General features: G+C 45.2%; 3 protein-coding genes across 4 annotated transcripts in view; 2 read left to right on the forward strand and 1 right to left on the reverse strand.

Moving 5' to 3' along the window:
- The window catches only part of MEGF9 (multiple EGF like domains 9), a 50894-nt gene extending 39341 nt beyond the window's left edge, over positions 1-11553 (reverse strand). The window contains exon 1 of one of the 2 annotated variants that reach the window (XR_011559694.1): positions 10726-11169. Coding sequence is in view for 1 of the 2 variants with exons in the window: in XM_070758807.1 (XP_070614908.1) it covers positions 10726-11083 (358 nt within the window). In the remaining variant the exon portion in view is untranslated. Of the gene's footprint in view, positions 1-10725 lie in introns of both variants that reach the window. The other variant, XM_070758807.1, reaches the window with a different exon arrangement.
- ST6GALNAC4 (ST6 N-acetylgalactosaminide alpha-2,6-sialyltransferase 4) overlaps positions 1-21587 on the forward strand; it is a 683294-nt gene that overhangs the window by 213887 nt on the left and 447820 nt on the right. The gene's annotated exons all lie outside the window — the stretch shown is intronic.
- ST6GALNAC6 (ST6 N-acetylgalactosaminide alpha-2,6-sialyltransferase 6) overlaps positions 1222-21587 on the forward strand; it is a 490277-nt gene continuing 469911 nt past the window's right edge. Inside the window, exon 1 of the mRNA XM_070758828.1 lies at positions 1222-1234. The gene's annotated coding sequence lies outside the window, so the exon portion shown is untranslated. The remainder of the gene's footprint in view (positions 1235-21587) is intronic.

The following is a 21587-nucleotide window of genomic DNA, read 5'->3' on the forward strand; positions in this document are numbered from 1 at the left end:
GTAAGCATATTGGCCCAACAATTTGGGTCCTCATTTTACCGACCTTGGAAGGCTGGAAGGCTGAGTCAACCTTGAGCCTACTGAGATTCGATCTCCTAAACTGCTGGCAGACAGCGACCAGCAGAAGTAGCTCACAGTACTGCACTCTAACCACTGTACCAATGCAGTGGAATGCATTAGAGAGGGTCCAGATGTGTTTTACAAGAAGAGTACTCAACTCCTCTGCTCACAATAAAATTCTCCTTATTCCAGGAGAATTGAAACTTTAGGTCTGGATAACCTTGAATTACGCCATCTACGTTCTGACCTAAGCTTAGTACACAAGATCATGACATCCTACCTGTTAACAACTACTTTAATTTCAACTGCAACTAGAGGAGCCCTTCACTCCTCCACTCGCTACAGGATACTCTACACATCTAGACTTATAATCGGAGGTTTAGAAAGCTTAGAACTACATCACCTTTTACACGACCTAAGCATAGCCCATAAAATCATTTGCTACAACGTCCTTCCTGTCAACGACTACTTTAGCCTCAGCCACAACAACACATAAGCACACAACAGACACAAACTTAAAGTAAACCGCTCCAAATTTGACTGCAGAAAATACAACTTCAAGTAACCAATTAATTCATTAATTCATCAATTAATTAATTAATTAATGCCGCTCCGAGTCATATATTTGTCAGTTGTTTCTTTTTGGTTGTTGTTGTTTGTTATGTGTGTTTTTATCAATAAAAATTTATTTAAAAAAAGATTAGAGTGAAATATATTTAGTTTATATCTATAGATAGCCCTAGCATTATTTATTTATTTATTTATTTATTTATTTATTTATTTATTTATTTTATTTTATTTTTGTCCAGTACTTATTGGTAGTATACAGAGATATAAGAATGTTTATATACATGATACTAGTAAGAGAAAATCATTATTAGGACAGGGGACGGAAGGCACGCTGGTGCACTTATGCACGCCCCTTACTGACCTCTTAGGAATCCGGTGAGGTCAACAGTGGATAGAATAAGGGTAAAGTTTTGGGGGTTAGCTGATGATACTACAGATATCTCACACAACCACCCATCCTATCATGAGATTTCACTTCCTGTGCATTCAGGAAGTGAAATCTCGCTTGGACATGCACAAATGCCCACACATGCAACTTTCTGAGGGCCTCCATGAAACCTTCTTCGGCGTTTCTACCATAACTCTTGGGACGCAAACAGCCATGGTTTTCTCCATATCTTTTGATCTGGTTCTCTTGTTCCCTCCTTTGAAGGACGCCTACCACAATCTGGCTTGAGGCCTATATATAACCTGCTGTTTCCTAGGTTCTCCATGAAAAGTGAAACACTCCTCCAGTCGTATGGCGTCTTGCGGTGCCAGCCAGATTCTTCCTCCAAAGAAGCCAGGGTTGATTCATGGCCTTTATTACATAGTCACGGCATCATGGGTTTTTTGTTCACACAGTCATAGTTTCTCTCAAATATCAGCAGCCCCACAGCTGTGCATAAAAAGAAATGATGGGGCGTTTACAGTGGTACCTCTACCTAAGAATGCCTCTACTTATGAACTTTTCTAGATAAGAACCGGGTGTTCAAGATCATGTTCAATGATTCTCAAGAACCATTTTCCACTTACAAACCCGAGCCTCCGAAACTGTAACTGGAAAAGGCAGGAAGAAGCCTCCGTGGGGCCTCTCTAGGAATCTCCTGGGAGGAAACAGGGCCAGAAAAGGTGGGGAGAAGCCTCTGTGCGGCTTCTCTAGGAATCTCCTGGGAGGAAACAGGGCCAGAAAAGGCAGGGAGAAGCCTTCATGGGGCCTCTCTAGGAATCTCCTGGGAGGAAACAGGGCCGGAAAAGGCGGGGAGAAGCCGCCATGGGGCCTCTCTAGGAATCTCCTGGGAGGAAACAGGACCTCTACCCTTCCTGTGGTTTCCCCAATTGCACACATTATTTCTTTTTACATTGATTCCTTTGGGAAAAATTGCTTCTTCTTACAAACTTTTCTACTTAACAACCTGGTCACGGAACAAATTAAGTTTGTAAGTAGAGGTACCACTGTATTTGTCTTTTTTTAAAAAAACTATTATTTTATTTTATTTTTTCTTAATTTTAGTATTAATAGGTTAAATAAGAATGTTTAGATTTATTAAAATGTATAAAGAGATGAAGAAGGCACTATGGCTTAATGTTTAATCAGCAAGAAAGATTTCGATTTGTATTAAATATTTGACGAAATACTGTATTAAAAAATGAAATTTAATTATAAGATAAGGGGCTTAATGGTGAAATAAATGAGAAGACAATTGGTTAATCTGGATGACAAAATTAGATGGCGTCCAAAAAAAAGGTTATTGATATCGACATTAAACAGAGTCAATGATTTTTTGTGATTATATATGATATACTAATCAAATAGAAACAGAAGATTGACGGCAGAAAAAGACCTCATGGTTCATCTAGTCTGCCCTTATACTATTTCCTGCATTTTATCTTAGGGTGGATATATGTTTATCCCAGGCATGTTTAAATTCAGTTCCTGTGGATTTACCAACCACGTCTTCTGGAAGTTTGTTCTACTAGTCTTTCAGTAAAATAATATTTTCTCACGTTGCTTCTGATCTTTCCCCAAACTAACCTCAGATTGTGCCCCCTTGTTCTGGTGCTCACTTTCCTATTAAAAACACTTCCCTCCTTTAACATATTTAAATGTTTCGATCATGTGCCCCCTTTCCCTTCTGTCCTCCAGACTATACAGTTGGAGTTCATGAAGTCTTTCCTGATAAGTTTTAGGCTTAAGACCTTCCACCATTTTTTGTAGCCCATCTTTGGACCCATTCAATTTGATCAATATCTTTTTGTAGGTGAGGTCTCCAGAACTGGACACAGTTGTTGTTGTTGTTGTTGTTATCATCATCATCATCATCATCATCATCATCATCATCCTTGAAGCTGACTAGCACAGGGAAGCTGGCCGCAGAGATTCAGTTACATGGACCAAGAAATATTTCGTAAAATAAAAACTGAAAGAAAGAGGTCCAAAATAGGTCAGGGTTATAGAAGAGAAAACTTCGTAGATGCTTTGAAGGACTGGCCGATACGTGTCACACGAAAAATGACATTTAAAAAAAATATCCTTTGGGCCTCCAAGAAGTTCACCACCACAGGTGAGATGGATTAAAAACGCAATTTCCTCTGCCTTTTGTGGGGCCCATACATACAAAGGAGGGAAGTGAAAGCACAGCCACAATTAATCCAGTATGAATTCCAGATGTGCACCTGCAAGATTTGCGAAGCTCGCCTTAAAATGCAACGGCTGCACATCGCGTGGCCAAATTTAAACCAGGGGAACAAAGAAAGTCGGATGCTTCACCATGTTGGTCAGGTTAAATGCAGAAAAATATTCCAAATTCAACCTTACGTCAGCTAGGATCTTAATAATCACACCATGCCAAGGATCCATTTGTGTGGGACAAATGAAAAACGAAACACGATTTGATTCATCTAGCGATAAGACTACTTTTGAAGTCATTTTTGACAAGTATGAAGATGATATTTTAAAAACTTTCTCACCGCAATTCCCAATAAAAACATTCCCCTCCGTTCAGTCAGAACCGAAGAAGCTTCTGGGAAGAGAAGCGAAACATCTTCAAGGAAAAAACAAAGAAAGTCCAGTTGCCTCTTGGAAAAAGTACTTTGGGGACAACCATGATATAGGTTACTGAGACTAGAAGATAGATAGATAGATAGATAGATAGATAGATAGATAGGTAGGTAGGTAGGTAGGTAGGTAGGTAGGTAGGTAGGTAGGTAGGTAGGTTAAATGTTCTGTCTGGGTCACTCCAGAAGCCAATACCAACCCAAAAAGAGAAGCCAGACACACTGGTAAAAGGCAAAGGCAGTTTATATAATTCAAGGAAAACACAGGTAACAGAAAATGTCCTTACAAACAGGAAAAACGCTGGAACTTCAAATATATACACGAAGGGAATAGTCCATGAAGCAATACCAGATTCTTGCTGCCAAGACGAAGCTGTAGATAGCAAACAGACGCCTACCACGAGTCTTCCAGACTGAGAGGCCACAAGCCAAGAACAGAGACGCTGAGAATCAAAACAGGTCACCGCAACTCCAATTGATAACACTCCACATGGCTTCAAGGCCTTGCCTGCCTTTTAAACCCTGCTGATGAGGACCACACCCAAACCAAGCTGTTTCTAATTCAATGGTGAAAATATCTCTTTAGCTGCTCCTTTCGTTGCTCTGACCGTCTCTGTCGCATGTCAATGACGGCTTGAGCCTCATCACCTAATGACTCCAAACTACTGGCTGGGGAAAGCCACCCCCCGGGGCTGTCATGCTGTTCTCCTTCATCCCATTCCTGATTTTCCTCTCCCCCCGTCTGACTGTTCAGCCCCCTCCTCTGCGCTGTCATCCTCCTCTGGGCATGGAGCCAGCAGAGACACAGCCGGTCCCTGAGCAGCCTCAGGCTGAACCACAACAGTAAAAGTTCTTGATTGGCCAAGTGTGATTGGACACACAAGGAATTTGTCTTTGGTGCATATGCTTTCAGTGTACATAAAATAAAATATACATTTGTCAAGAATCATGAGATACAACACTTAATGATTGTCATAGGGGTCAAATAAGCAATGAAGAAACAATCAATATTAATACAAATATTAAGGATGCAAGTTATAGTCATACAGTCTAAGTGGAAAGAAATGGGTGAGAGGAATGATGAGAAAAAAGTAGTAGAAATACTAGTGCAGACTTAGTAAATAGTTTGACAGTGTTGAGGAATTATTTGTTTAGCAGAGTGATGGCGTTCAGGAAAAAATTGTTCTTGTGTCTAGTTGTCTTGGTATGCAGTGCTCTGTAGCGACGTTTTAAGGGTAGAAGTTGAAACAGTTTATGTCCAGGATTCAAGGGGTATGTTAACATTTTCACACAGCCCTCTTTTTACCTCCATAAACCAGAGTTAAGACACCACGATGAACACAACGAAAGGGAAGGTACCATTCCCTCACTCCTCATCTTCCATAGCAAGTAAATAAGAACATCATGGATGCTCCCCACAAATGGACTACTATTAAACCCCGAAAGGTATTTATGACGATAAAGGCATCCATCAGAAATGTCTATGGAGATTTGACAGGTTCATGGCTGTCCCAAAGATGCTTTTTCAAGAGGCAGCTGGACTTTCTGGTTTTTCTTTGGATACCTTTCGCTTCTTCTCCAAGAAGCTTCCTCAGAATCATTCTTGGATGAGAAGCCTTCAAAGAAAAACCAGTAAGTCCAGTTGCCTGTTGGAAAAACATCCTTAGGGCATCCCTTACAGATACCATGACTTAGAAACATTCTGCCGGCGTGTCACAACCGCCCGTAATTACAGAGTAATTAGTCCAAAAAGACACACACCACACGATAGAAAGAAAACCAAAAGTCTTTATCAACAGAAAAGCAGAAAAAACTCCCTTCTCCAGGTCCCGTCTGCCAAATGATGTTGGTTGGTAGGGCCTCGGGGAAGAGCCTTCTCTGTGGCGGCTCCAACCCTGTGGAATCAACTGCCCCTAGAGATCCGTACTATCTCCTCCTCCTATCTCTCCCGTTTCCAATTTTCAGCAAATACAATTCTAGCTGTAGTTATTACATGAATAATGAATAATCAAATATACATTTTTTTTCCAATTATAATTTTCTGATAAAATTTCCAATAAATCTTTAGGACAACCATAACCCACATGACTGATAGAAATTTACCTGTTCTGCTGGCGTGTTTCAACCGCCCGTAATTACAGGGTAATTAGTCCAGGAAGACACACACCACACGATAAAAGGAAAACCCAAAGTTTTTTATAAACAGAAAAACAGAAACAGCTCCCTTTTTAAATGTCAAAGGGATTTTCTGGTACACACAAGGCACAGGTTAAATGCAATCCAATTGCTCACCCAATACCTGGGAAATTGAGTCCAATATCCAAAGTCCAGAAAGTCCACACACAGTCTTTAACAGGGAAAGAAGCAGAACCACGATCTTGATGAGACTATGAATCAGATAAACTTCCACGAGGCTAAACCAGCATGCTGCTCTTTTTATCTGTAGCACTAATTACAGCAGCCCCACCCAATCACAAGTGGCCTCACTTATCTCCTGTAATAATCCTTCAGTTGTTCTCTCCTATGCATCACTCTACGTGAGCATGGGTCTGTCATAAGTTCTTGTTCAGAATCCAGGGATGATAAGGATAATTGATCTCCGCCTGGGCTGTCTGCCAAACTCCCCTCTTCCCTGCCACTCACGCTTCCTTCATCAGAGGAGACTTCGTCGGGAGATTCTATCGGGAGCAAAACAGGCCTGTGGCATGTGGATGTTTCCCCCACATCCACCTCCACATTCCTTGGGGCAGGAGCTGAGCCAGAGCCAACCACACCAAGAAAAAAGGCTTCTTTCTCGTTTGTAGGGAAGACAGTGGGTGGCCCCACCTAATTTTTCCCGTCTGCCTCCCACAGCACAAAATTTGAAGGCACAACCTTGTAGCCAACGCAAACATGATAAATTGGCTTCGGGCATCTGGAGCAAAATTGGGTGGACTCTTTAAGGTCTTGTCTGAACAGTCTTTTTTTAATCTAACAGCCCAGTCATCTCTGGAGTCCTTTTCCTGGGCGGTGATCCTTCTTCGTCCCTCATAAATAATCACCCATCATCATGAGGACTAATCATCTTATCAAACCTGCTTAGGAGTTCTGCCCATTCGCAAAAGAAACAGAATCACCAAAGGAAGGGAAGTGAGTCAGGATGACAGACAATGACCTGGAAAATGAGACCAGATGTGAACAGAGGAGAAGATAGATCAGGGCAGATACAAGAGCAACCAGGATAATGAGGGGACCAGAGGCCAAAACATACCATGAACAGTTGCAGGAACTAGGCATGGCTATTATAGGGAAGAGAAGGACCAGGGGAGACATTTATTTTATTTTTGATTATTATTATTACAGTGGTACCTCTACTTAAGAACTTAATTCATTCCGTGACCAGGTTCTTAGAAACATAGAAACATAGAAGACTGACGGCAGAAAAAGACCCCATGGTCCATCTAGTCTGCCCTTTTACTATTTCCTGTATTTTATCTTACAATGGATATATGTTTATCCCAGGCATGTTTAAATTCGGTTACTGTGGATTTACCAACCACGTCTGCTGGAAGTTTGTTCCAAGGATCTACTACTCTTTCAGTAAAATAATACTTTCTCATGTTGCCTTTGATCTTTCCCCCAACTAACTTCAGATTGTGTCCCCTTGTTCTTGTGTTCACTTTCCTGTTAAAAACACTTCCCTCCTGAACCCTATTTAACCCTTTAACATATTTAAATGTTTCGATCATGTCCCCCCTTAAATAGAAACATTTGTAAGTAGAGGCAATTTTTCCCATAGGAATCAATGTAAAAGCAAATAATGCGTGCAAACCTGTTAGGAAAGAAATAATAGCTCGGAATTTGGGTGGGAGGAAGAAGAGGAAGAAGAGGAGGAAGACAGTCGCTGCCAAAGGAAGAAGGTGAGGGGAGGGGAATCAAAAAAATCCAAAACTTTAAGGCTTTAAAAAAAAAGGACTCTAAGGCGGTGTGGAGAAGCATGTGCCTCCCATACACCCGGCGCGAGGCTGCCTCCCATACACTGCGCCAGAGGGAGAAACCCAGGGGGAATGGCAGGAAACTGGCTGGGCCTTCATGCCACTCTCAAATTTCCTGGGAAATTTTTCCGGGCTCGGGTTCTTAAGTAGAAAATGGTTCTTAAGCAGAGGCAAAAAAAATTTAGACACCCGGTTCTTATCTAGAAAAGTTCTTAAGTAGAGGTGTTCTTAGGTAGATATACCACTGTATTTTTAATTTATATATAATTGTCAAACAATTATGGGATGGCAATTTGTGTAAGCATAACATTAGAAAAGTAATGATAAAAAGTAATGATAAAAGAAGACAATAGGGCAGTAGGACAGGGACGGTAGACCAGTTAGTTTTAAATTTAAATTGGATTTCAGATGGGGGTATTGTCTTTTACATGTTGCAAGCCGCCCAGAGTCCTCAGAGAGGGGTGGCATATAAATGAAGGAGAGAGGGAAGGAAGGAAGGAATAATCCTCTTAGTTGCTCTTCTTTGCACTTTTTCCAAATTCTCAACATCTTTTTTTTTATTTTTTAGGTTATGTGGTGACCAAACCCTGAATGCAGTATTCCAGGTCTGGTCTTACTAAGGCTTTGTAAAGCTTTATAACCTCATGTGATGTTGATTCTAGGTCTCTGTATAAACAACCAGCTTTAGCAGCTCTCTCTAAGCAGTTTTACAGAGTCAGCCTGTGGCCCCCCCAACAATCCGGGTCCTCATTTTACCGACCTCAGAAAGGCGGAAGACTGAGTCAAGGTTAAACCAGTGAGGATTGAACTGTTGATAGTCAGCAGGATTAGCCTGCAATATTGCATTCGATAGAGGGAGGGAGGGAGGGGAGGGAGGGAGGGAGGAAGGGAAGGAGGGAGGGAGGGAGGGAGGGAGGAAGGAAGGAAGGAAGGAAGGAAGGAAGGAAGGAAGGAAGGAAGGAAGGAAGGAAGGAAGGAAGGAAGGGCAATAGCACTTAGACTTATATACTGCCCTCTCCTAAGCCATTTACAGAGTCAGCCTCTGGCCCCCCAACAACTGAGGTCCCCATTTTACTCGGAAAGACAGAAAGCTGAGTCAAGGTTAAGCCAGTGAGGATTGAACTGCTGGCAGTGAGCAGCATTAGTGTGCAATACTACATTCGAGGGAGGGAGGGAGGGAGGGAGGGAGGGGGGAGGAAGGAAGGAAGGAAGGAAGGAAGGAAGGAAGGAAGGAAGGAAGGAAGGAAGGAAGGAAAAAAGGAGATGAGATTGAGAGGAAGGAAGGAAGGCAGGAAGGAAGGCAGGCAGGCAGGAAGGAAGGAAGGAAGGAAGGGAAAAAGGAGATGAGATTGAGAGGAAGGAAGGCAGGAAGGCAGGCAGGCAGGAAGGAAGGAAGGAAGGGAAAAAGGAGATGAGATTGAGAGGAAGGAAGGCAGGAAGGCAGGCAGGCAGGCAGGCAGGCAGGCAGGCAGGCAGGCAGGCAGGAAGGAAGGAAGGAAGGAAGGGCAATAGCACTTAGACTTATATACTGCTTCACAGTGCTTTTACACCTCTCTCTAAGCTGTTTACAGAATCAGCCTCTTGCTCCCAACAGTCTGGGTCCTCATTTCACAGGCCTCGGAAAGATGGAGGGCTGAGTCAACCTTGAACTGGTCAGGTTAGTTCAAGATGATTCCGAAGATACAGGAAGCAAGTCCGCCCTATATTGGATTACAAGCCCAGCTGTCCCCCAACCCCCCAGGTAACATGCACAGCCTTGTGCCCGGAAGGTTCTCCAGGGGAGGAGAGGAAAACAACGGCATGCAAATGGAGATGCAACCCAAGCCGAATGGAATTTCCCCCGTGACCTGCTTGCTGGTTCACACACAAAAGGCGTTTGGCTCTTTCTAACCTGGCATCCTTTGGTTTTGTTAGCTCCCTCGGGAATGGTGGGGTTCCATGCTGGAGTGTGCAAAAATCCCCCTTTCAGATGCCCAAATGGTGGTGGTGGGGGGCTCAGAAAACCTCGCCTTGGGAACCCACCTGAAAATTTTTAAAAATGACCCTTCCTTCTTGCAAGGGAGGGTGAAGCCGGCTGCTTCCCCCCTGCACCGAATCCAGAAACCTAGCAGATCAAAGCTCTTTGCTGGCTTCGGTCTCCAGCCATTCTTCTTCCTCCTCACCCCAGTTTTTCTCTCTCTCTCACACGCACACACTTTCCCCAAAACAAACTGGCCCTTCAGGAGCAGCCCTTGCTATTCCCATTATCCAGAGTCAGCTGCGGAAGATGGGGAGGCCGGCCAGACAAGGCCGCCAGAGCCTGGAAGAATGCTGATGCCCCTCCTCTGCTCCCCTGATGGATAACCGGAGGGCCTGGACATCTTGTTCTTCCACCCTGGGTACCCCCAAAAGCTGCAGCTAGCCCTGCATTCATTCACCCTGGGTGCCCCCCAAAAGCCAAATACACTCTGGTACCCACAAAAGCTACATCCAACCCCCAAAGCCATGTCAATTCTGGGTATCCCCAAAAGCCACATCCAGCTCTGTGTTCTTCCATTCTGGGTACCCCCAAAGCCATGTCAATTCTGGATACCCCAAAAGCCACATCCAGCTCTGTGTTCTTCCATTCTGGGTACCCCCTAAAGCCATGTCAATTCTGGGTACCCCCAAAAGCCACATCCAGCTCTGTGTTCTTCCATTCTGGATACCCCCAAAGCCATGTCAATTCTGGGTACCCACAAAAGCCACAGCCAGCTCTGTGTTCTTCCATTCTGGGTACCCCCCAAAGCCATGTCAATTCTGGGTATCCCCAAAAGCCACATCCCCTTTGGACATCCCCAAAAGTGGCATCCAGCCCTGCATTCATCCACTCTGGGTACCCCCCAAAGCCACATCCTGCCCTGTGGTTCATGCACACCAGATACTCCCAAAAGCTGCCTCCAGTCCAGGTACCCCCTGAAGCCACGACCATCCTGGGTACTCCCTAAAACCACATCCAGTCGTGCGTTCATCCATACGGGTCTCCCCAAAAGCCGCATCCAGCGCTGTGTCCTTTCCCCTGGATGCCCCTCCCCCCCAAAAAGCTCTGCTTTCGCCTCCCGCTCACCTGCTCCGCTGTGGACCGGCGCGTCTTCCTCCTCCTCCTCCTCCTTCGCCGGCACATCCGTCAGCGGGCCGGGGGTGTCCTCCCGCGGGGCAGGCCACGCGGAGGTCGGAGGGTCCGGAGACGGCCTGAGGAGAGCCGGGGCCGAGCCGGGCGCGCTGTCAGTGCCCCGCGCCGTCGGAGAGGCGTCCGGAGGGTCCCGGGTGGCGTTGGGCAGCGTCCAACCCGCCAGGTCGTTCTCGCCGCTGCCTTCGGGCCGCCGGGGAGTCCAGGGGGGCGCGGGGGAGCCGCGGGGCTGCAAGGCGCCCGCCGAGCCCAGCCGCAGCAGCGCCAGCACCACCAGCACCACGGCCAGCATCATTGCGCGGCGGCCGCCGCCCGGCCATCCAGCCGGGGTGGGGACCCCCGAATCCGGCCCAGGCGGGAGGAGAGGAGGGGGCTGCCGCCGCTGCTACCGGGGTGGCCTCGAGGAGGGTCTCTCCGGGTGGCTCAGGCGGCGGCGGGAGGGCGAAGGCGGCCGGCTGGCGGGCAAGAGGCCAACCGGGACCACCATGGCATCTTCGCCCGCGTCCTTTCCGCAGGAGCGCGCGCGCCTACTTCCCCTTCTTTCTCGTCCTCCTTGCCCACCCCTTTGCCCGGCCGCCCCCTCCCCAAATTGGCTAACAATGAGGGCCGGCAGCCGCTTCTCTCCCCCAGCAGCCCCCAGGCCAACCCCCGCCTCGCCCAGCCGGGGAAAGCGAGAGAGAAAGAAGGAGGAGGGGAAAAAAGAAGGAGCGCGCGCGCCTTCTTCCTCTTCTTCCTCGTCCTTCTTGCGCACCCCTTGGCCCCGCCGCCCCCTCCCCAAATTGGCTAACAATGAGGGCCGGCGGCCGCTTCTCTCTCCCACCCACCCCTCCAACCCAACCCCGCCTCGCCCAGCCGGGAAAAGCGAGAGAAAGCAGGAGGCGAAAAAAAAGGAGTGCGCGTGCCAGAGAGAGAGAGAGGAGAGAAGAACGGAGTGGCGACGGGCTGGCGAGCCAGCCAATGGGGAGGCGGCTGGGCCACGTGACGGGCCCGACCGGGTGCCTTGGGGGGTGGCCTCGACCAATGGGCAAAGGGCTGGGAAGGCCCGCCTCCCCCCGGAGCCCCCCGACAGCTGGGAGGAAAAGAGGGCGCCCCGCCCGCGTGCGTTTCCCCAGCGACCGTGAGATGCTCGGCTCGGTGGCGGCGGCCGCGACAGCGGCAAACAAAGGAGGATCGGGCCCCAGGCCCTTCCCCTTCCTTCCCCCCTCCCTCCCACGCCCTTCCCCGGTCCAGCCCCGGCCCCGCTTCGGTTTGCAATCCAGATTGAGAGGAGCGGAGTTTAAGTCAAAAGGGCCAAGCGGCGCCTCTTGCCGGGAGTTGGTTTTTCGTTCCAGCAGGAGATCCTGGAAATCTGTCTCCCCACCCCTCATTCTTTAAGGTGGGGGGTAAGACCCTCTGCCCATGCTCAGAGGAAGCCATGGAGGCTCTCCACCTGGCAGCAATCAAGAGTCTCTCTCTCTTTCTCCTTCTTTCCTTCTTTCCCTCCCCCTCCGTTTCCCTCTCCCTTTCTCCCTCTACCTCTCTCCCTCTCTCCCCGCCTCTCTCTATCTCCCCTCCTCCTCCTTCCCTCCCCATTCCTTTTTTCTCTCTTCCTCTCCTTTTCTCCCTGCCTTTCCCTCTCTCCCTCTCCACCTATCTCCCCACCTCTCTCTCTCCCTCTTCCTCCTTCTCTCCCTCCCTTTTTTCTCTCTCTCCCTCTCCTTCTCCTCTCCTTCCCTTTCCCTCTCTCCCTCTCCCTCTCTCCCTTTCTCTCCCTCTCTACCTCTTTCTCTCCCTCCCTCACTCCCTCTCCCTATCTCCCGGCCTATCTTTCTCTCTCCCTCTTTGCCCTTCACTTCCCCTCCCTCCTTTTCTCTCTCTCCCTCTCCCACTTTCTCTTCCTCTCTCCCCGCCTATCACTCTCCCTCTCTTCTTCCCTCCCCCTCCCTCCCTTTCTCTCCCTTCCTCCCTCTCTTCCCATCTATCTCTCTCCTCTCCTTTCCCCCTCTCCCCCGCTCTCTCTGTGCAGGGTAGATTCCACAAAGGGCATTTGTGGTGGACACCAAGAAAGCTTGGCAATGGGTGGCTTAGCTCAACATACCGGACCACCACCTGGGTGTTCCCACCGCCCTTCCACCTCTCCTGTTGGGAAGCCGGATCTTGAAGATCGGTGGCCACTCAGGCGAAACTTAGAACATGAACTCTTCCGTACAACTTTGTGGGGATGGGTCCAGGAGATGTCTATGGGACCACCGGACATCGTTGGGACTCTTAGCGGCCAACATACGTGAGACCAGAGATGTGGGTTGGGGGATGTTCTTCGGAGAACATCCTTAATGAATGAAAGCTGCCGAGAAATTCACAGGCTGAAACAGACAACTAAAGAAACCTCGGTGGATGGAAACCATTTGTCCTTTTCTGGTCCTTGCTTAACCGCTGTGCAATATTAGCAGTTGCGAGGGAGGCCTTTCCAACCAACTCCTTTTTTAAAAAGACTAATTTAATAACAATAATAAAATAATAATAATAATAAGAAGAAGAATTAGAAGAAGAAGAAGAATTAGAAGAATTAGAAGAAGAATTAGAAGAAGAAGAAGAAGAAGAATTAGAAGAAGAATTAGAAGAAGAATTAGAAGAAGAAGAAGAATTAGAAGAAGAAGAAGAATTAGAAGAAGAAGAAGAATTAGAAGAAGAAGAATTAGAAGAAGAAGAAGAAGAAGAAGAAGAAGAAGAAGAAGAAGAAGAAGAGCAGCAGCAGCAGCAGCAACAACAACAACAGAGTTGGAAGGGACTTTGGAGGTCTTCTAGTCCAACCCCCTGCTTAGGCAGGAAACCCTACACCACTTCAGACAGATGGTTATCCAACATCTCCTTAAAAACTTCCAGTGTTGGAGCATTCACAACTTCTGGAGGCACGTTGTTCCACGGGTTAATTGTTCTATGTCAGGAAATTCCTCCTTAGTTCTAAGTTGCTTCTCTCCTTGTTTAGTTTCCACCCATTGCTTCTTGTTTTATCATCAGGTGCTTTGGAGAATAGGTTGACTCCCTCTTCTTTGTGGCAACCCCTGAGATATTGGAAGGCTGCTATCATGTGAAGAACGATTGCAGGAACTGGGCATTGCTAATCCAAGCTAAGACATGAAGAAAAGGACCAGGGGAGACATGACAGCAGTATAGGGTTTCCTGCTTAAGCAGGAAGATGGACTAGAAGACCTCCAAGGTCCCTTCCAACTCTGTTGTTATCATTATCATTATTATGAGTAGTAGATGCTTGGAACAAACCTCCAGCAGACGTGGTTGGTAAATCCACAGTAACTGAATTTAAACATGCCTGGGATAAACATATATCCATCCTAAGATAAAATACAGGAAATAGTATAAGGGCAGACTAGATGGACCATGAGGTCTTTTTCTGCTGTCAATCTGTTCTTCATATGTTTGAGCCTCCAGTCCCCTAATCATATTTGTCGCTCTTCTCTGCACTGTTTCAGTCTCAATATCCTTTTTTACATCGCAGTGACCAAAACTGACTGCAGGATTCCAAGGGTGGCCCTACCAAGGCCTTTATAAAGTGGTATTAACACTTCATGTGATCTTGATTCCATCTCTCTGTATATCACGCAATCCTAGGTGCTTGGGAAGCGCCCGACTGGTGATGAAATACGAAATCCAGCATAGTGATCTCGTTTGCTGTGTTGTATTGACATAATAATAATAATAATAATAATAATAATAATAATAATAATAATATCTGTATTAGTGGTATTAACACTTCATGTGATCTTGATTCCATCTCTCTATTATTATTAAAGTGTTCGGAAACTTCAGATCGTGCAGAATGCAGCTGCAAGAGCAATCATGGGCTTTCCCAAATATGCCCATGTTACACCAACACTCCGCAGTTTGCATTGGTTACCGATCAGTTTCCGGTCAAAATTCAAAGTGTTGGTTATGACCTATAAAGCCCTTCATGGCACCGGACCAGATTATCTCAGGGACCGCCTTCTGCTGCACGAATCCCAGTGACCAGTTAGGTGCCACAGAGTGGGTCTTCTCCGGGTCCTGTCAACTAAACAATGTCGCTTGGCGGGACCCAGGGGAAGAGCCTTCTTTGTGGCGGCCCCGGCCGTCTGGAACCAACTCCCCCCAGAGATTAGGAATGCCCCACCCTCGTTGTCTTTCGTAAGCTTCTTAAAACCCACCTCTGCCGCCAGGCATGGGGGAACTGAGATACTCTTTCCCCCTAGGCCTTTACAATTTTATGCATGGTATGTCTGTATGTATGCTTGGTTTTATAATAAGGGCTTTTAACTGTTTTAATATTGGATTGTTATATGCTGTTTTTGTTACTGTTGTTAGCAGCCCCGAGTCTACGGAGAGGGGCGGCATACAAATCCAATAAATAAATAAATAAATAAATTGTGTGTGTGTGTGTGTGTGTGTGTTTATGTCGGATCACCCTGGTATATTGAAGGAACGTCACAGCTCCTTTTTGCCTCTAGGCCCAACCCAGGACCATTTCAAGGCAGTTAATTAATATTTTGAGTGTCTATGCGACGTTTCGGCGAAATCACATTCACCATCATCAGGCTGAAGTTATAAGCTTCGTGCTGCTGTAAATATAGTTTGTTTGCAACTGCCATTTGTTCCTTATATATAGTGGTGGGGGTGGAGATTTGGTTTGAATGTAGCAAATAGATTGGGTGGCTATGTTTTAATGATTTGATTGGTTGGTGGAATCACATTTAGTTGAAGGCTTGACATGGTGATGATTATGATATGGGGGTTTTTTTGTTTAAGGCTGGTTTCCAAACCTCTGGTAGGTGGGACGTGTCATCTCGTTTGTTCATCCTATTAGTTCATCCTATTATTATTATTATTATTATTATTATTATTATTATTATTATTATTATTATTAATTAGACTTGTATGCTTCCCCTCTCCGAAAACTAGGCTATTGCAGCCTAGAACTCTGTTGGCATTTTTGGCAGCTGCTGCTGCCCAAATTTCACCCTGTTTTTATTCTCGAAATAACTCGCAGTAAAGACAGAGGCCTTATTTGCCTTCCAAAGGGCGACCGCCTACGCAGCATGGAGATGCCCCAATTTTGTTGTCTCGGTTCCCATTCCTTTCATCGCAAGGCTGTGACGCACCTATCGGTCACCGGGGCTCAGAAGAGAGACGCCCACAAGGCTTTCTTCTCCTGGGTGTCAAGTGCCAAGCAAACCTCCCTACCTGCCGTTCTCAGGTGTGCCCAACTGCCTAGTGGAGACATCTGGCTTTCATGCCCGGCTGGGTGGGGCCGAACTCCTGCGATCTCACCTTCCCTGCCAACTTTTGCAGGGCGAAGGTAACAACGCAGATACTAATGGGAGAGCCGGCTCAGAGATTCTGGCTGGCAGAGCTAGAAGGAAATGCCCATTATGGGTAAACATGTGCAATGCCAGCTCCTCTTATATTTTCCACCCTAGATGAGGGAACACCCAGCCTCTGGCAGAAGCCGGTTTTGATAATGTTGGGTTAAACAGCAGGGAGGAACAATCGGCTGGGCGTAAAAACGGCCTGTTTTAAATCAGCCTGTCTCCTCTAATCCAGGGGTCCCCCATCCTTTAAAACAAAAGACTCTAGAAAGAGGGCAGAGAAGAGCAACTAAGAGGATTAAGGGGCTGGAGGATAAACCAGATGAAGAACGATTGCAGGAATTGGGTATGTCTAGTTTGATAGCAATAGCACTTAGATTTATATACCGCTTTGTGGTGCTTTTACAGCCTTCTCTAAGCGGTTTACAGAATCAGTAAATCACCCCTAACAATTGGGGTCCTCATTTGACCCACCTTGGAAGGATAGATGGAAGGAAGGAAGATAGCAATAGCACTTAGACTTATATACCGCTTCGTAGTGGTTTTACAGCCCTCTCTAAGCGGTTTACAGAATCAGCCTATCACCCCCAACAATTGGGGTCCTCATTTGACCCACCTTGGAAGGATGGAAGGAAGGAAAGAAGCTAGCAATAGCACTTAGACTTATATCCCACTTCATAGTGCTTCATAGTGCTTTTGCAGCCCTCTCTAAGAGGTTTACAGAATCAGCCTCTTGCCCTCAACAGTTGGGGACCTCACTTGGTCCACCTCGGAAGGATGGAAGGCTGAGTCAACCTGGAACCTGGTGAGATTCGATCTGCTGAACTGCAGCTAGCAGTTTAGATGAAGTAGCCTGCAGTGCTGCACTCTAACCACTGTGCTATCCTGGCAAGCAAGAGAAAGAAAAAGGAAGGAAGGAAGGAAGGAAAGAAAAAGAAAGAAAGGAAAGGAAAGAAAGAAAAGCAATAGCATTTAGACTTATATACTGCTTCACAGTGTTTTACAGCCCTCTCTAAGCAGTTTACAAAGAATCAGACTCTTGCTGCCAACAATCTGGGTCCTCACTTGACCCACCTCAGAAGGATGGAAGGTTGAGTCGACCTTGAGCCAGTGAAGCTCGAACTGCCGGCAGTTGGCAGAATTAGCCTGCAATACTGTATTGTAACCACTGTGCCACCACAGCAGATAGATAGATAGATAGATAGATAGATAGATAGATAGATAGATAGATAGATAGATAGATAGATAGATAGATAGATAGATAGATGAGAGAGAGGCAGGCAGACAGACAGTGCTTTACAGCCCTCTCTAAGCAGTTTACAGAGAGCAAACCTATTGTCCCCAACAATCTGGGTCCTCATTTTACCCACCTTGGAAGGACAGAAGGCTGAAGTCAACCTTCAGCCTACTGAGATTCGATCTGCCAAACTGCTGTCAGTCGGTGATCAGCAGACGTAGCTTGCATTACTACACTCTAACCACTGCACCACTGAGGAATAGTAATGATAACGACTGTACTTGTTTAAATATAGAGAATAAGTCAAAATAGAATTTGTGTATAAAACAGTGCAAAGGGAGATACGAAAGAGAAAAAAGAAATTAGAAATCTAGGGAATTTAGAAACGATAACTAAAAATAAATAAAATAAAATGATGAGTAAAGATATCAATTGAGGAGAGGGAACAATATGTCTTGAAATTAAGAGGCATAAGAGATAATGAATATTTTTGGAAGTTAAGCTATAGCGGTTAATTTGGGGGGAAAGTTTGAAAATTAGAAGTGGAAGATTCGGGCAACAAAAATAGGAGATAGAAGGCAGCATTAGAAAAATAGTATATACCTAAATAAAGAGTTACATATATAGAAATGACATAAAAATATGATTTTAGAAGTGACAGCGATAGTTTAAAGATATAGGGTAATATCAGTCTGTTAAATGTAAGATGAATTAGGATTGGAATCACTCACAAGAAGGTAAAGAAGGAGAAAGAAGGAGAAAGGTGAAGGAAAAAGAGAAGGAGTAAAGGGAACGAGGAAGGGGGAGAGAAGGAATAAGAATAGAATAGAATAGAATTTTTATTGGCCAAGTGTGATTGGACACACAAGGAATTTGTCTTGGTGCATATGCTCTCAACGTACATAAAATAAAATATACATTTGTCAAGAATCATGTGGTACAACACTTAATGATTGTCATAGGGGTCAAATAAGCAATGAAGAAGCAATATTAATAAAAATCTTAGGATATACGCAACAAGTTACAGTCATACAGTCAACATGGGAGGAAATGGGTGATAGGAATGATGAGAAAAACTAGTAGAATAGAAGTGCAGATTTAGTAGAAAGTCTGACAGTTTTGAGGGAATTATTTGTTTAGTAGAGTGATGGCGTTCGGGAAAAAACTGTTCTTGTGTCTAGTTGTCTTGGTGTGCAGTACTCTGTAGCGTCGTTTTGAGGGTAGGAGTTGAAACAATTTGTGTCCAGGATGCGAGGGGTCAGTAAATATTTTACCCGCCCTCTTTTTGACTCGTGCAGTATACAGGTCCTCAATGGAAGGCAGATTGGCAGCAATTGTTTTTTCTGCAATTCTGATTATCCTCTGAAGTCTGATAGATAGAAGATAGAGGGAAGAGATGGAAATGGAGGGGAATGTAAAGAAAGGAGGGAAAATCAGACTGATAAATTACAGTATAAATAGGTGCAAAACTAGGATATTGATTTATGATATACTGCTCAAAACAAAATAAAGGGAACAGTGAAATAACACAACCTAGAGGTGAATGAATGAAATATTCTCATTGAATACTTTGTTCTGAACAAAGTTGAATGTGCACAACAGCAGGTGAAATGGTCCATCAATGTTGCTTTCTAAGTGGACAGCTTGATTTCACAGAAGTTTGATTTACTTGGAGTTATATTATGTTAAGTGTTCCCTTTATTTTTTTTGAGCAGTGTATATTGAATAGAAATGTCTTGAGGCTCGTCATGAAAGGAAAAAAAATCTCTTTAAAAAAAAAATATATTAGACATTTCCAGAACACTTCTTTGCAAATTTGCAGAACCGCCGGGCCTAAATTTAGAGTACTGTATTGCAGAGATGAGAACATTATAAGAAGAAAACTCAAGTTTTGACATAGGAGCCAGGAGCAAAACAAGCTTTTGCATTCCCATCGTTGACAAACCTAAACTATCACTTTAGGAGGCCAGCAAAAACGGTTCTCTTTTGCTACAAGCCAAAGAGCTATAATTAAGGTTTGCATGCAAACTAAACATTACTCGAACAGCGGGGAATTGCAGAAGTATGGTTTTGCCTTGGATAATTCAATTCCCGCCCCCCGCCCCCTCTCTTTTTCCTCCATTCCAGCTCAAGCTTCAAATTTCTGGTCACGCATGGCATAGGTTGGCCAGTGGCAAATCCTTCAAAAGTGGGATTTCTTCCCTCCACCAGTTGAGGTCTTTGAGGTTTTCTAGGCTGGTCGTAAAAACCAGACATTGAAACGTTGAGATGGATATTGAACCCGGCTTCCTTAAAAGTTGTTGGGGGAAGCAAAATTGGGAAATTTTGTAATGTAATTCAAACATTTTGTAATGGGTGAACAGTGCAGTCAGGCGGTAGGGAAAGCAAGTAGGATGCTTGGCTGCATAGCTAGAGGTATAACAAGCAGGAAGAGGGAGATTATGATCCCACTATATAGAATGATGGTGAGACCCCATTTGGAATACTGTGTTCAGTTCTGGAGAGCTCACCTACAAAAAGATATTGACAAAATTGAACGGGTCCAAAGACGGGCTACAAGAATGGTGGAAGGTCTTAAGCATAAAACGTATCAGGAAAGACTTCATGAACTCCATCTGTATAGTCTGGAGGACAGAAGGAAAAGGGGGGACATGACTGAAACATTTAAATATGTTAAAGGGTTAAATAAGATCCAGGAGGGAAGTGTTTTTAATAGGAAAGTGAACTGAAGAACAAGGGGACACAATCTGAAGTTAGTTGGGGGAAAGATCAAAAGCAACATGAGAAAATATTATTTTACTGAAAGAGTAGTAGATCCTTGGAACAAACTTCCAGCAGATGTGGTAGATAAATCCACAGTAACTGAATTTAAACATGCCTGGGATAAACATATATCCATCCTAAGATAAAATACAGAAAATAGTATAAGGGCAGACTAGATGGACCATGAGGTCTTTTTCTGCCGTCAGACTTCTATGTTTCTATGTTTCTATGTAATGGGGTTTCTCCGCCCACCCAAAAGGTTTTGGACTCCCGTTCCCATCAGCCCTGGCCAGCATGACCAGGGTTCACCAAGGATGGAGGTTGTAGTCTCAAGGTACTTTAGGATCCCAGGCTGAACTGAAAAATGGATTTGGGAGTTGGGTTGCTTCAACTGTTATGTCGCAAAGTAGCAGTGAAAAATTTGAGGTAAGGATGGAGGTAAGGAATATTTCTTTCTCAAAGGAAAGAGATATTCTATTCTATTCTATTTTTTTCTCTTCTATTTCTCTTCTATTTTCTCTCTTCTCTTCCTATTTCTATTCTATTTTATCTCTTATCTTCCTCTTCTTCTCTTCTCCTCTCCTCTTACTACAGTGATACCTCGTCTTACGAACTTAATTGGTTCCGGGACGAGGTTCTTAAGGTGAAAAGTTTGTAAGACGAAACAATGTTTCCCATAGGAATCAATGGAAAAGCGATTAATGCATGCAAGCCCAAAACTCACCCCTTTTGCCAGCCGAAGCACCCGTTTTTGCACTGCTGGGATTCCCCTGAGGCTCCCTCCATGGGAAACCCCATCTCCGGACTTCCATGTTTTTGTGATGCTGCAGGGGAATCCCAGCAGGGGAATCCCAGCAGCGCAAAAATGGGTGCTTCACTGGCAACGGAAGTCCGGAGGTGGGGTTTCCCAGTGAGGGAAGCCTCAGTGAAATTGCAGCATTGCAAAAACACGCAAGTCCTCAAATCCCCACCTCTGTACTTCCATGTTTTTGTGATGCTGCAATTTCACTGAGGCTCCACTCACTGGGAAACCCCACCTCCGGACTTCCGTTGCCAGCAAAGTGCCCATTTTTGCACTGCTGGGATTCCCCTGCAGCATCCCAAAAACACGGAAGTCCATAGGTGATGTTTCCCATGGAGGGGAGCCTCAGGGGAATCCCAGCAGCGCAAAAACGGGTGCTTCGCTGGCAACAGAAGTCCGGAGGAGGGGCATCCCAGTGGCAACGACTTGAGTTTGTAAGGTGATAATAGTTTGGAAGAAGAGGCAAAAAAATCTTAAACCCCGGGTTTGTATCTCAAAAAGTTTGTATGACGAGGGGTTTGTAAGACGAGATACCACTGTATTTCTATTTTCTCTCTCCTCTTCCTCTTCCTATCCCAGATCGAGTCCATTTGAAAAAAAAATCTAACTTAATTGACTCTTGCAATTAATGTTGAGGTATATATGTATAAGCATTCTGACA

This window comes from Erythrolamprus reginae, chromosome 8 (genome assembly GCF_031021105.1).
Source record: "Erythrolamprus reginae isolate rEryReg1 chromosome 8, rEryReg1.hap1, whole genome shotgun sequence".
In the NCBI taxonomy this organism is placed as follows: domain Eukaryota; kingdom Metazoa; phylum Chordata; class Lepidosauria; order Squamata; family Dipsadidae; genus Erythrolamprus; species Erythrolamprus reginae.